At 30.3% G+C, this 15648-nt stretch overlaps 1 protein-coding gene across 2 annotated transcripts in view; it reads left to right on the forward strand.

Annotated features, from left to right (window-relative positions):
* Window positions 1–15648, forward strand: part of LOC129958641 (uncharacterized) — a 90312-nt gene that overhangs the window by 15496 nt on the left and 59168 nt on the right. For both annotated transcript variants that reach the window (XM_056071241.1, XM_056071242.1), the window contains exons 6-14: window positions 230–372; window positions 1440–1758; window positions 3315–3485; window positions 6460–6555; window positions 8275–8388; window positions 10515–10631; window positions 10727–10995; window positions 11394–11668; window positions 13323–13571. In XM_056071241.1, coding sequence (XP_055927216.1) covers window positions 230–372; window positions 1440–1758; window positions 3315–3485; window positions 6460–6555; window positions 8275–8388; window positions 10515–10631; window positions 10727–10995; window positions 11394–11668; window positions 13323–13571 — 1753 coding nt within the window. The remainder of the gene's footprint in view (window positions 1–229; window positions 373–1439; window positions 1759–3314; window positions 3486–6459; window positions 6556–8274; window positions 8389–10514; window positions 10632–10726; window positions 10996–11393; window positions 11669–13322; window positions 13572–15648) is intronic.

The following is a 15648-nucleotide window of genomic DNA, read 5'->3' on the forward strand; positions in this document are numbered from 1 at the left end:
TAACTGTTAAATAGAAATGAAAATGAAAAGGATATTGGAATATATGTTAAAAAATTAAAATCCAAGAATTTCAACTGCGGAATTTTCGAAGAAGGAGTTTGCTATAAGTAGATTGTTTTACAGCTTCCAAAATGCAAATTTATCTCAAATGAATTTCTCTGAAGAATAAGCTAATAATCATTTGTCTTCTCTATTTTGAAAATGAGCTTCATATATTTATTGTTTCCAGAGTTTCATTCAGCACTTCATTAACTCCACTGCTGATTGTAATTATGATATTGACATCAATGAAAAGAGATTGAACAAAGTTTATTGTAAAGAACGACATGCTATAATGTTGGAATCTGAAGTCTTTGTTCAGTCAAATATTCAGTAAGTTTCTTCGACAAATATTTCCACATAGAATTTAAAAATCTGAATCTAATTCATAATAATTTACAAAAGAATAAGAGGACATGGAAATGCAAATTAATAGCATTTTAACATTTTATATTATTGTTTCCAACAGACAATTATGGCTGCCATATATCCATCCAAAATTTCAAATAAGCTGATTTCTTTATTTATAAGCTTTTCTCGTGCATTTTCTTATAGCTTATACGATAATTTAGAAAATATGGTTAAATGTTAAAGTCATACTATCTCGCATTCTTAATTTTTTCCTTAGTACATCTGGTGATTTCCCGAACGATCGAGTCCATTAAGTCTTTTCAGTGCTAAAATGTCTTAATCCTAAAAATTAATTTAATGCATTGAAGCAAATTTTATTTAGAATGATGTAAACAATTTTAGTCTCAGCTGATTCGGGAATCAAATCAGTGTACATTGATGTATTTAGTTCAGTATCTTCATTATCTTGATAGGACAAGAAGAAGATTATCTTTACAACTATTTACTGAACAGTTAATAATTATAAATTCACAGTAAATAGTTGCCTATAATTTTGGTTGGGCTTTATGGGGAAGGTGGATTTAGTTTCAACTGTCTTATTTTCAATTGATTTAACTTTACTTATACAAATCCTCATTTAAATACAAGCTGTACCTTTATCGTGAGGATTACTAACTTCATCAAAAGATTTTAAAACTTAAGTCAATCTATTTGCATTTGTCCAACAAATTGATATTTCTCAGAATAAAATCATATGATTAAAAGGGGAACAACATGTCATAATACTCACCAATTTGGTTTAGGAGAAAAACAGAATATTCCGAAAAATCAATTTATTCATTTGTTTTGTTGTTTATTGTAACTGTCTTTGTCTTTTCTCTACAATACGGTAGTAATAATATTTAGAAAAGTGACTTGCTTGAATTGGTGAAAGTGAATTTCGCTCTTTGAGCACAGTTTTTAACTAGTTGGCTTAAGCATATTCAAGATTACTGAAGAGTATATTTTAAAATACAATAAGAAAAAAAACTTATTCTTTTCTCTTACAGTTACACCATGGAATATCTGAATGCAAGTCCTGTGACTGGAAGGAAAGATTTATCATCTCTCACCCGCAAAATAGATATTTTGTACGAATACGAACGTACTCCGGATCCAACATCAAATCCAGAAAATTTCTTGCCTGTTGCCAAAAAAATGTTTGCGGAACTTGTCGAACATTCCTTAGATGAAATAAGACTTTTTACCATCTCTCAATTCACAGACTTTGTCGCCTGGATAAGATTAGCGAAGAGTTTAATTCCTTTATTAGATACTGTGAAATCGTGCTCATATTTGCAAGAAAGAGAATGCACGCCTCTTGTCAAAGTTTGTACCCAAAGTATATTGTATTGTAGCTTTTGTATTATAACGCAGGCTTTCAAATGACTTCGTTTGGTGCAACTAATATTTCCCAGCTCCCAGGTATAGACGGTTGAGTAATAAGCATCATAGGATAACAAAGTCTACTTTAATAAGTTAGGAGAATGATTACCACTTTTATTTCTCAACGACTTACTCACCGTTTGTTACCCCCTGCCCCCTTAACAAATTCTCTAGTCTGTCTGAAGCCGCGTTCCAACGCCTGTGCGCACCTTGAATCCCTGTTCCGACGACCTGTGCGCGCTTTGAAGCCCTGTTCTGGCGACCCGTGCCGTACTTGAATCTGGCACACTTTTCCTTCTTACTTGTGTTTTTTTGGGCGGTTCTTTGATGTCTGTTCAATTTACCGAAAATTTGTGGGAAGCTCCGGACCTATGCCCACAGGCGGGGGTGGTCTAATAATGGGTCAGTTGATGGATTTACGACCAAATCCGTAAAGGCCACAAGCCGTCGGAACGCGGCTTGAGGTTGAAGGTCAGGCGCCATCTCCAGAGAGTCGGGAAATAATTCATATAAGTATATTTTGAACATTTATTGGTTCCTCGTGAAATTTTACTTAACATAAAAATGTATTGATTTATATGGTTTTCAACTTATGTTTTGAGATTACCTTAATGGTCGTATCCATAAACATTTGTGCGATTTCTTAAAATTTGTTTGATATTTTGTAATATTTATTCCTGTAAAATGTGATGTATATTTAAGTGTGTGGTGCTACTAAATGTTGACTTATAATTCAGAAAGTCATCTGGAGTTCTTGCAGAAAAAAATAGCAACGTTAAAATCTTTCAAATATATGGGATACAAAAAGACCTCCAGTATCTCAGCATATAAAAAGCCTTCCATGTAATTAAAACATGTGCCGCGTATAAGGTAACGTTATTCACTTTCATTTCTTACTTTTAAATTTGTTCTCATAATGATATCTATTTTGTAAAAGCATTAATTGTCTCATTTATTTCTTATTCCCACAATATTATTTAAAACGCAATGCCAAATGGCAACCAGTACAATAAAAGATAATATATTGAAAAAACAATTTCGGCAATCTTGTTTATAACCGATTTTATTTTGTTCGACGGCAAATTGTTTGACTCATATGTAAGCTGTTTTCATGATCACCACCAACAAGATTTTCCAAAACTAATTATATATATATATAAAAAAAATATATCTAAGCAATCAGTTTATTTTCAAGTTGTTCGGATATATTAAATATTGTAAAAATATTAAAAGTTTCTATATAACTAAAATTCTATAAACTAAAAAATAAACTTCAAACCATACTTAGCCTCCCTGTTTATAAAAGTCATCCTTGAAATGTAATTTAAGTTAAAACTTCTGTCCTTTCAATTCTTTTCAATAGAATAAATTAGATGAATATTCTTCTGATTTCTTAATATTGTTTGTTGCTCAGCTGATTGTATTTGTCAATATTTGTATTACTGAAAGATTATTTGTCTCTTTCCATACTGATTTCTAAAGTGTAAATTGTTTTTCAGGGTCTTGGTATGTCATATCTTAAGGATGCTTTGATTCAGTGCAACAGCATTGCTTGTTTTGAAGCCTTATCGCATCTAGTAAAAACTAAAGACATTTCAGGAGAATACCTCAATTACTATGCTTGGGGAAACATGCATTTTTCTAAACCAACAATAATAAAATATATCATGGTATGTAAATCACGATACGGTTATCGTATTACGGGTTTGTATGTGCATATATACATTGTACCCACTCTAATTAGTTGATAATTTCTAAACCGCTAAAGATAGTACACATTCCCGGGTGGAAAAAAAAAACGCTTTAAACGAGGGGAATAATTATATTTTATGTTCCTTGAGGCCTTAAATTTGTTGCTGAAATAATTACGAAGTGAAATTTTTTATAAAGCTCTCTGGCCCTATCAGCCATGTTTAGTAAATAACAATTTAAACAAAAGATGCCTCATTTTTCTGCGAATAGTTTAGTTTAGTTATATTAACATCCCGTTTTAAAGCTACATTAGGGCTATTTTGGAACGAGTCTCACAATTTTGAACCGTGGTCAGATGGCGAGGATGACACCTGAGCTGGTACCCCCCTTTCCGAGCTTCCGCACTACGCTAGAGAGGGGGCGTTTGACCCCGATGGATTTAAGGTGCACCAATCTCGCTTACACGACGGTTTTTCGGTTGAATCGGATCTCGAACCTAGAAGACTCCGGTTTAGGGTTTGACGGTTTTCAAACCCTAAACGGTTTTAAGAATTCATATTATTATGGTTTTTAAGAATTCATATTATTATGTAAAAATTAATTTTGAACTTATTTGATTTGCTATTCATTCTATGCAACGGGCAGCAAACACATTTTTTCAATGTTGCAAGTTGCGTTGGCCAGTGCTTGTGCACTGCACAGTTGTGCCTCGAATTCGTCAATTTATGTTTTTTTATGAACATCCCTTTTCACTTTTTTTCCTAGGTGAAACAAAAGTTTGATAAAGTTTATCTCTTGCTTCTCGTCGGATGTTTTGTCTATCGGTATGAAGTCGGTGCTAATAGAAACGTCAGCAATTTGACTGGCTCGTTTCGAAGAACGTGTGAAAGGAATAAATAATTCCCCGTTTCCTGCTTCCTGATCACAGTATTTAATGATATCATATAAAATTTTCTTCGTACCACTCCTGAAAGCTTTTTTACACCACTTGAACTAGCCATATCAATACGAAATATTCAGTTAAAATAAAATGCTGTCAGAAATCACATAACACTCGCATACACGTGAAAAAAAATAGAACTAAAAAAGTATCTAATGCGAGAAATCCAAGGTCAAATGTGCTCATCGTTCCGCGTCTCACCCCCTAATGAAATGGAATTGTCGAAATGTGGTCTCAGAATCCGATCCGTTTTGAGTCACGACAGGTTTGCTTAATATTGTGAAGGTGAAAACTGGAAACACAAATATAAAGTTGTTATATTTGGTAAAAATAACGTAAGTATTAAGTACGTTTAGTTTTTATGTTTATATTTTCTATTTTACATTTTAAAATTTAAATTTTATTATATAAATTTCTTCTATCAAAAAGTAGCGTAAAATAAGAAGTTCTGGCCTCTGTTTAATGGAATTTTAAATAAAACACAGGGTGTTAAAATATTCCATATTTTCTTTCGCAACGTTTTAACAAATTATGTCTTTAGCAAGCATCGGAATTAGATTAAGAAGTGTTTTTTTTTTTTTTCAAAATTCTTAGAAAATGTGTAGATTAGATTATTTTAAATTCCATTAATATGACTAGGTAAAATAATAAAATTGTAAAATAAACGTCAAAAATATTTATTCAATAACTTTAATTTCATTTTTAGATAAAAATGAGTAAGTCGGAAGTTTGGGATAGTTTCAAAAAGTTCGGGATAGACAAGGCAATCTGAAATCATTGTAATAAAATGTTGAGCTGCAAAGGATCATCTACGAGCAATCTACATAATCATTTGAAAGCAGTTCATAAATTAATTGTCGGAAAAAAATATAATCATTTAGTTTTTTGAAGACCCTGATAAAAAAACTTACAAATCCAAAGACACTGAAAGCTGAATTTTCATTATTTGAACAAACGAATAAAAGAACAAAAAACTTAGATTTGTAATTTGATGCCAAACTCAGTAATTAGTGAACAAGTATTTTCAATTTCAGGCAATATTGTGTCCAAAATAAGAACGAGACTTGGCCACCGTTCAGCAGATATTTTATGTTTTTTAAAATCCTATTTTCTAAGGAGAAATTAAAATTAGTAAAAATAATATAAATATTATTTGAAATTTTTGTTTGAGTTTTCGTTATTTTGTGTAAGTAATATGTATATGTAATCTTTAATTTTGTTTTTTATATTTTGACTTTGATATTGATTTCGTTTTTTGTTATTTTGTGTAAGTAATATGTATATGTAATCTTTAATTTTGTTTTTTATATTTTGACTTTGATATTGATTTCGTTTTTTGTTATTTTATATAAATTAAAATAAAATAAAAAAATAAAATAGGGAAAAATTGAATAGGGAAAAATATTTTATTTTTCCCTATTCAATTTTTTTGACCAAAATTCGAAAACCGGCTAAAACCGGTTTTTTTGGAAATATTAAATTCGAAAACCGGTTTTTCAAAAAGTCGGTTTTTGTATAAACCCTACTCCGGTTCCAAAGCCGAGATCTTTCCACCAGACCACCGCGGCCCCCTGCAAATAGTGAACCTAACTGATTAATAAAACTTTGAATATAACTAATGTAGACAATTTCATTGACTTTCACAAGGAAGATGCGCCAATTTGTGAATAACATTCCTCCATCCATTTTCCTATAATAACGAAATTCGAACTTCGTAATTCGATCAGAGTGAATGATAAAATTAATATATTGTTAAAAATATTATTAAATCATGAAAATTTTATCTAAAATTTTAGCTTTTATAACTTTTTAGCAATCAATTTATTGTTTCAAACAATATGAATTATACTATTTTTTTTATAACTTAGATAATTTTTTTCCAAATGGAATTTTATGCCTACCTCAAATGGTTTTGAAGTTAAAATGTACATTGTGTATGCAATGTCTTAAAAATGCAATTGGGCTTGCTTTTTCATATTTGAAATAAGATAAATTTTCTGCCTTTTTTACAGAGTATTTGTCATGACACTGATTCTGATTTGTGCTGGACATCAATGGGAAACATAATCAGAAGAATCTATTTGACTCATCCAGATCTGACAGATATGGTACTTTATTTAATATTTATAAAAACATTTGTCAATCACTTTCATTTAGAAATCTTATTACTCTGTAAAAAGTGTTGCGTGTTTTCATTCTGCAAAATGGTTAATTTTATATTGTAGATGAGTTTTAAACTAACTCCTTCTTATTTTTGAAGTGTATATACTCAAAACTACAATTTGCGCTCTTCATGCTGTTTCAACGTACAGTCAACAGATGGAGATTTTTTATCATATTCATTTTAAGTTGCTTCTGTGACGTTTCTCCCTTTTCCTCACATGGTAATTGGCATTCCAACCAGCTATAGTGTCATTCGTTTCCCCACACATAGTTAAGTGCATACGGACCGTCAGATGTGTATCCTTTTCATTAGTAGAGCCATTGTGTCTGGTCATTTGTTATATTCAGGAGAGGGACACAGATGAGTGTCTCGACGTTTCAAATAGATCTATCATGTCTTCAGGGGAAAAGAACGTCAAGACATCCAGATGCTAAACTTTTTTCATTTAGGAAGAGACTCCTCAAATCATCAAGAAACGATCAATCGCCAGCAACAATTGCCATTAAGTGTCAAATTCAGGTGCCAGTGTTAGCTGTGAACTGTAATCAACATGTGTTTGATAGGGGTCAGCTATAAAGATGGATCTTTAACAAACACTCCCGATCGAATGGAGGCCATTCAGGAAGCCTTACTGAGCAACTATTGGGTGACAGGGAACTCAAAGTTCACCAATGTGAAAAGCGAAGGCTGATATCTGACGGAAATAAAATGCGGTACTTTTTTTGTTTTGAGAGAAAGAAAAAAGAGGGAGCAGTGAGAGGCTTCGAATTGGAATTTGGAGAGACGTCGTTGTCCGAAGAATTTCTCGCTGGATTTCTGGAGCGGCCCCTGAAAGGCCGTTTAGAACTAACAGCCTGTTAGCGGTTTTTTTTTTGGTGACTTATTCTCCGATTTGATCAAGGAACTATTTCGTGATTGAATTGTTATTTGATATTTGTAAATAATATTAACTTATAGGAGAATAAGTTGTTTTTTGTACATATATAAGGCTGTAAATAAAAGAATTATTTTGTTACGCTGCTCACTTATTTGATTGTTTGGAGCAAGGTATCATACTTCATAGAAATTATTTAATAATTTAATCTAATTATCTAATTTAATCTAGACTTCATGTAAGTTTCGAAATTTTAAATTTGCAGGCTGTTAACACGCTTCTATCAAATTAAGTAGTCCCTTATCTACTATTTCGTGAATCTAATTAGATAGAAATCTAATTAGGTAGAAAGTGTAAATCACGGGCGAGAGTCAAATGGCCCCCAACATGTTAATTATCAGTGAAGAAGTGTGGCTCAGATATTACAGCATGAATTACCTTCTATTAAAAAAAATAGAGAAATTCAAATATCCATAAATAAAATTTTGAAATTATTTGCCTTTTTTAAAATTAGAATATTTGCTGTACCACACATTATTTTCATTATAAAGATATTTATGTCTTTGCATTTAAATCCCAAATATCCTTCTTGTAATAAATGCTGTAATCCACATATAACTGTCAAAAGGCAATATCTGTCATCAAGCTCCATACCTTTCTATTTTTATGTGGTTTATCAGTTTATTTTTCAAAATCAGAATGTGTTTAAATTAAGATTTTTATTTCAAATCTACGTAAACCATCCATTGGTTTCAATCAGGAACTAATTTTTTTTAAATTTATATTTAGGATTATAAGCTCTTGAAAGACGTTGTACAGAATTTCCATGATAACATTGGACGCTTCTGTGCATCAACTGACCCAAATCCGAAGACATATTCTTTACTACTGAGGAATCTGAAAGTAAGCTTGCGAAATCATATTGATCGAATTTTCGCATTCTTAACAGGTTTTTCTAAATTGACTGAGTGTTTTTTTTGGAGGGGGGGGGGAGGATTATGGCAATATGTAAAGAATGTGGTTTTATATTGTTGTCTCGTGAATGCTTAAAGATATTAAATATGTATTTAACATTTTATTGCAAGCAAAATCTCAAATAAATAAAATAAAGGCGTACGCTTCAGAATGTGAAAATTATAAAAAATTGAATGTATGATGACGTATTTTTTAAACTTTAAAACTATCTTATTTTTCAACAGAAATTTCGATTTCAAACAACTATTTCGGCATTTAGCATTTTTAATATAGAAAAAAGAGACATGACACTTCATGATACTTTTTAAACAGGGTATATTTCCTTCTATTACGTTTTAAAATTTGAAATGGCACAAAAATTCCAATAGAATCTAAAAAGGACCCGTAATTTTGATTTGTTATTGTTCATAAGGAAACATTTAAGTAAGTAATGATTAAAGTTTATATTTATGCCATCAGAAGCTTTAAAATATAGAAATAAAATAATAAAAAGAAAATTAAAAAGCAACACTCGAGAAATTTTAAGGAAATTTAAATCCAGAAAAATAAATAGCTTTTTATTTTACGGTGCCATTACATTATGGGATGTAACTAGATCCTTATCAAACGAATCTTTTGTTAACCAAGCTAGTATCAGGAAATCGAACTGTTTTGTCATATTTTTTTATTAAAGTCAATGAATTTTTCAAAAAGTGTCAAAGTTATTTAGAGTTCAATTTCACGATGCGAAAGCTTTTAAAATGTTTCCCTCGGATGGGATCTCTTATAATTCAAGAAATTATTTTTTAAAAAAGAATGAAAAATTCAGTTCTATTCTTAAACACTTCATTTATGACATCAGTAAATTCCATACAATTTTTTCAAGGAAAAAAAATGGCATCGAAAATGCGTCAGAAGGTTTCACGTTATTGATCTTGAGAAAATATTCTTATAAAAAGATATTTAAAAATTCTTGGGGCAAATTCATAGAAAACAATAAAAATCAATAAAATTCGAGCATCTTCTTGGAACGTTTGATAGCCAATAAGAGTTTATTAAAATATAAAAACATTGTAGTACTAGTTGTATTATTTCAATAATTTTAATTTTGGAAAACTGAAAGAAAAATGCTTTCAATGTAGGCTCTTTAAGCTATGTTCTCGATTATTAGAGGTATTAACTGAAATAATAGAGGTTTTATGCTTGCGATGACTCATGAGGGTAACACATGACACTTGACAAATACAGAGATTAAAGAAGAAACCGTGACAAAGTGTGCCACTTTTTTTAATATTTCATCAACCTCGAATACCTCAGGTTAGGACATGCTCAAGAATATGATTTATCTCAGAAGAAATAAATCATTGAAAACTGAAAAGTTTTTATGAATTTCTCAATAGAACAATACAAAATGAATTTTAAATATCGATATTTTTTGGTTAAACAAGATATCACACTGCTTTATATAGATAGTTTATTCCAAATATTCTGAATGATTTTTCGCTTAATTTATTATTCTTTTAAAGGAATAAAGATGACAAAAGGTATGAACTTGTACTTTCCAGAGGACATGTTTTCGGATTTCAGTGAAATTGGATTTTAAATATTGAATCCATGCAAATCTCCAATAGAAATATTTAATTAACTCCAACTTACAGAATAGACAGTTTGACATAGTTGTATTTTTAAAATGCATATAAAGATATATACCTGTTCTATATGGGACAGAATTATTGAAAATATGAAGAACTCAAGGTAAACGATTGAATTAACAAACAGTAAAAATCAGACAAATGGCAATTCTTTAAGAAAAATTTCCTGAAATATTTCATAGAAGAAAGAAAGTTGATCAATATAAAATTAATGAAAACGCTTCATTGAAGAAAATTCAAGGTTGTGTATTCAGTTATTATTTATAACACATATAAATAAGTATAGCAAGAAAGTGTTTATTTTTAACGATATTTATAAAGGTGGTAAACTGAGTTTTTGGTCATCCATCATATATTTGAGAAAAGGCTTTCTTATATATTAGATCCATTATATATTTGAGAAAAAGCTTCTTTATTTTCTAGACTGTAAGAAATATGGGTGAAACTTACCTATTTCTTATCCCCGATGGCGATCAGCAATTAACTAAATGTGTTTTTAAATCCCATGTTCCTGATTACGTCAGAACATTTGCTCTAGAGGTAGTAGTTTTTGAAATATTTTTCTTACCATATACATTCAGTTATGGTTATAAAAATTATAATCAGTTTAATTTTAGAAATTTTAATTTTTTCAGACTCTTCAGACCGTCAATACCTGCCGTGATGATGAATCTTGTGACAAAATATATCATACACTTTTGTCTATTTTACTAAGCACAGCTGAATCCACTTCTTTGAGAGCTTTGTCTTATGAGCATCTCGTACAACTTCCTCAAAAATATGGCTTTGAAGAAGAGGTTTTTGCAATTTTGAAAAGAGACGGAAATTTACAACTGAAATCTTATATTGCAAGCAATTTAAAATCTTTGTTCAAAGATCCGCATTATTTGAAAAAAGCAGATAAGTAAGAAAGTCATTTAATTATTATACAATCTCCAAATTTTATAAGGTTTTGAACGCAAAGAAAATTGAAATATGAGAGAAATCTTTTACAAATAAAGAGTTTTACCCCAGATTTTAATCGTTAACAACAATTCGATATCATATTCAGCTGGTTACAATTTAACATTTTTACTTCCTATGTTTTGCTTAAAGTTCAGTATGATTTTCATGTTAGTTTGAAATTGAAACTTTAATGATATTGGGAATGATGAAAATTCTTTATTCCAAGATTCGTTCATTTTTAAGAAAGAAGGTTTTATTTTTATCTTTAATATCAACAAATTAACACAATTCGATATTTAATTCAAATTTTCTTCCATAAACTGTATGTGATTCACAGTAGTCTTTCTCACTTTTCAGGTTCGTCAAATCGATGAATCAATTGTTAGACGATAATGACCTGTCTTTAAATTCCCTTATACATCACCCAGACGTGAAGTCGATCTCAAAAATGAACTCCATGTCAGTTAACATCCCTTTCGTTCCGGAACAAATGAAAACGTTTGGTTTAAGAACGATCAGTTCTCAAATTTACGAATCTTCTGATGTGATTCCACGCTACTTCAACTACGAAATGATTTTTGAAGCGTTTGGTAAGCTTATCCACGCTTTCCAATTAGAGGGATATTCTGAAGGTAAGCCGATAAAGAGTAATAATAAAATATATTTATTACGTGAGATGAAAAAATATGATTCCTTAACATTTAGAAAAGGTCTTTAAGTGGATACTGCAAATTTTATTAAATTGAGATGTGAAAATATATTGTTACTAACATATTATTAATACACTAACAAAAGCTACAGAAATGTAAGACTTAAGAATTATTGACATTACCACATAGATGATACAAGAGGAAAGTTCTCCTCGAAGAAATTATTTTATTATGTCATCTGATTTGATTTATTTCGTATTTGTAGCTATATAATTACTAAATTCTTCATGTAAGAATATTCTGAAATTTTCTAAGCAGATTGGGAAGAGTCAATTCTTGAATCAACGCTATTGTGCTTCTATTCGCAAACTAAGAGTCATTCTCGATTTGTACAGAAGTGGATTTCTGACATGGATTTTTAGTGATTGCACTGGCCTTATCATATCTCAATCCCACACCTGTGGAAAGAATTGGAACATAAAATTCGAACCAGACCACAATTCTCCACATTAGTGACAAAGCTTATCATTTCTTTTTATTATTATTATTTGTAAGAGTGACGTGCAATTTCTGCAGAAACATTACAAACACTATCGGATAGACTCCAGAGTAGACGAATAACAGCCGTCACTGTACCAAAAAATGGTCATTTCATATTAGCAATCGACCCATTTGAGGATAAGTAAAACATAAAAAAAGTCCGGATGTTTTTAGTTATTTAGAGCATATCGTTAAGTAATATTACAGTTCTAAAATTTGTGCAAATTATGCGAATAATGTAATAGAATTTATTGCTATTCATTTACTGAAATTTAAATTATGTGCTTAATTTATAAATATTCAGTGTTATTTAATATGTTTCTAACTTTTAAACAATTCAATATAAGTACTCGAAGATTCAAGATTTAAAAAAAAATCTATTTATGAAAAACCCTCAACAGTAAATTTTTCTTTGAGACCAAATGGTAAATAGACTTCATATTATAAAAAAGAAAAAAATGTGTTCTGTTTCTTTCATGCTTCGATAAAATTTATTTATTACAAATGCTCATATTTTCTTGAATAATCAAACGATTTATTTTGAGTTTTTAACTAATGTTCGCTGGCATATTATCATGTATTCTTTTGGTTGTGCGTCATTTGTTGGAAAACTATGTATATTGTAGGCAAAGGGCATACAAAAAAAAAAGGAATTATAACGAAGCAACCTTTATATCACCATGGATATGTTATTTTTACTTAAATACATGGAAGTATCACGAACAATTATTAAAAATATGGATGAATGTTTCAGATCATTGTTTCATTTCTGTAAAAAGCGGCAATTTTCTCCGTCAGTTCCTAATTAGTTCCCCAATTGTTCTGGTGATGATACTTTCGAAGTAAAATTGGAGCTCAAGCAAATTTTTTAACTGCTGGAAATTCAAGGGTTGTATGTCAAGCCTTTTTCGAGAAATTTGAAAGAAAAAAACATTGTAAATTCCAAATTCTGATACTATCGATCCTATAAAATGAATAGTTGATTGAAATAGAATGAATAGTCATTGCAAACATCTTGTTCACTACTAGTTGTCTTGTATTACATAATTTTTTTTCTGATTTTCTGCTAAGCTATCATATTTATTTTAATTTTCAGGTTTTGAAAAAGTAGCTATTGTGTTTCAAAGACTTGTGAAAGATTTTAACTCAGAAATGCCTTCGTATGAGAAATTTTTTTCGGCTTTATTAGAATCTGTGAAGGAATTTAAATTAGAAGGCATGGATTCACCCGAAGAATACAATTTTAATGAAACAGTCTTGAAAAATATATGGAAATTAGAGCAAATGTACAGGACATTCAAGCCAAAATCAAAACCATTTCTTTCTTTCTTTTCTGACGTCTTTGGTAAGTACTACAAAATTTATCCCACTATTAATCGCATTTATATTATAACACATTAGAATGAGTCAAGTGTATTAAACGAAAGAGCGTACACAGACAGTGTACAAAGTTAAAATGTACTGGATGTTATTTGTTATTTGTCATCAAAATGTAATATAATTTTTATGTGTATCAAATTGTATTGTTTTTAAAATTTTCGATTGACTCTTTATTAGCAGAATAATGTAAGAAATGACTAATAAATGGATTTCGAGTTGTATTTTATTAATATTTTATTCAATGCTAATATTTCTTTGAAACCCGAAATAATTTATTTGTGAAACCTTGGAATAAAAAATAGGATTTCCGATTCTATCTCGGGTCGTTCATTAAGATGTAGTGGATTGAGTCAAACCCCTTACTTTTTGGTTGTATTATTATTTGTTTATTAGGAGCTCTGCCACTCAAGATGAAATGATTGTAGCCAAACCTGTCTGTTCAATATGAGTTATTTCTCCGTACTGTAACAAGAGCTCTTCCAAAATATATTATATCAAAATCCTTTTGTCAGGGCATTGAAGGAAGAGGGGAAGGTGAAATGGACTTTTCAGCTCATTTCTATTAACCAAAACGGTTTGGTACAAAGAGAATATTGTGTCAAATCTTTCTTTTATAGAACATCTGACTGCATAAAAATGTCACCGATAAGGGATGGCAAAAACTGTCTGATTTCTCGAATTGTTTCACAACAGTAATCCTATTTTGATGTACTCAAAATTTGTCAGAAGTATCATAAGCACAAGAGATAACAATAGCGTCAACAGTAGAAGTAAAGAATGTATCCAACATGTTAACAAAGTGCAGAACAGTACTATATCCTGTCACCTTAAAATCACCCATGAAAACAAGAACATATTGAGAGCAAAAGTAAGCTGCGTTGAAAAATGACAGCAGAAATAGAATATTTGTCAAATGAAGCTAGAGACTAATAAAATGAATGAATGAAAACTAAAGCTGCCAGTTTCTGCAACCAAAGGATCGTCAAAGTTTGTTTCCAGAATGAAAGATTGTTCTTTTGATAAATAAACGAGCATTGGATAGATAAGTACCGTTCAGCCCAAAAAAGGATACTTTTCAAAAGATAGCTATTTAGAGACATTCATTTAAAATATTGGTTTACAAATAGGTATCTGATTTCATTTTAAGGGGAATTGATATAAGATCTGCAAAAAACTAACGAGAGCAGAGATATTAAACTATTAATAAAATTAACTATTATTAAAACGAGAACAGAATGTTAAACAGGTTAAAGCTTACGCAATGTCGAGTCACAAACATGTAACAAACCATTGCCAATACGAGATGTGATAACTCTTTGATATACTCGGAGTAAAGAAATTTGATTCATTTCCCAAGAAGTGTTGGATTGAGATATTTAAATGTTTCATACGATTCTTCCGAGAGAGGTAAAGGAAAATTATTTAAAATATCTTCTAATCTTATATCTCACAGACTACAGGGATCGACATAAAGGAGTTGGGTCAGGAATGGAAGCCTCGCTTTCTATAGGGTGCAAAGCAGCTACTTTTATTAGCTGAGATAGTTAAATCATTCTATTCATTCCAAAGAACAAGATCGTTTGTTACAGATTGGACCTATTATTCAATCAAATATATCTGAAAACGGGCATGATACCATCAAATTATTGATCTAAAGAGTACGATTCATTGTTAAAGTAGTATAAAACAGACGGTTGCAATAGGAGGGCAATTATTACACTTCCTGAAGAATTTTCTTTAGAATGAATAAAAGGATTAAAAAGGAAGATCTTCCGATAACCTGAAAACTGCAATAAAATAGAACTACTGCATAAAAACTAGCCATTATACATCGCATATTGCATTATCAGTTTGAACAGTTGCTTAACCTTATCGAAAATTTATACTTAAATATAATATCTTCGTAATAAAAAGCTTTAAAAAGCTGGAGAGTTCAAAGAAAGATTTATAGCTTTGGTTGCAAAGATTAAAATGAATTTTTCTGCTTGATATTGCTCATTACAAATATATATCTATAAAGCAATGCTTTGAATATCAAATCT

This window comes from Argiope bruennichi, chromosome X1 (assembly GCF_947563725.1).
Source record: "Argiope bruennichi chromosome X1, qqArgBrue1.1, whole genome shotgun sequence".
Lineage (NCBI taxonomy): Eukaryota > Metazoa > Arthropoda > Arachnida > Araneae > Araneidae > Argiope > Argiope bruennichi.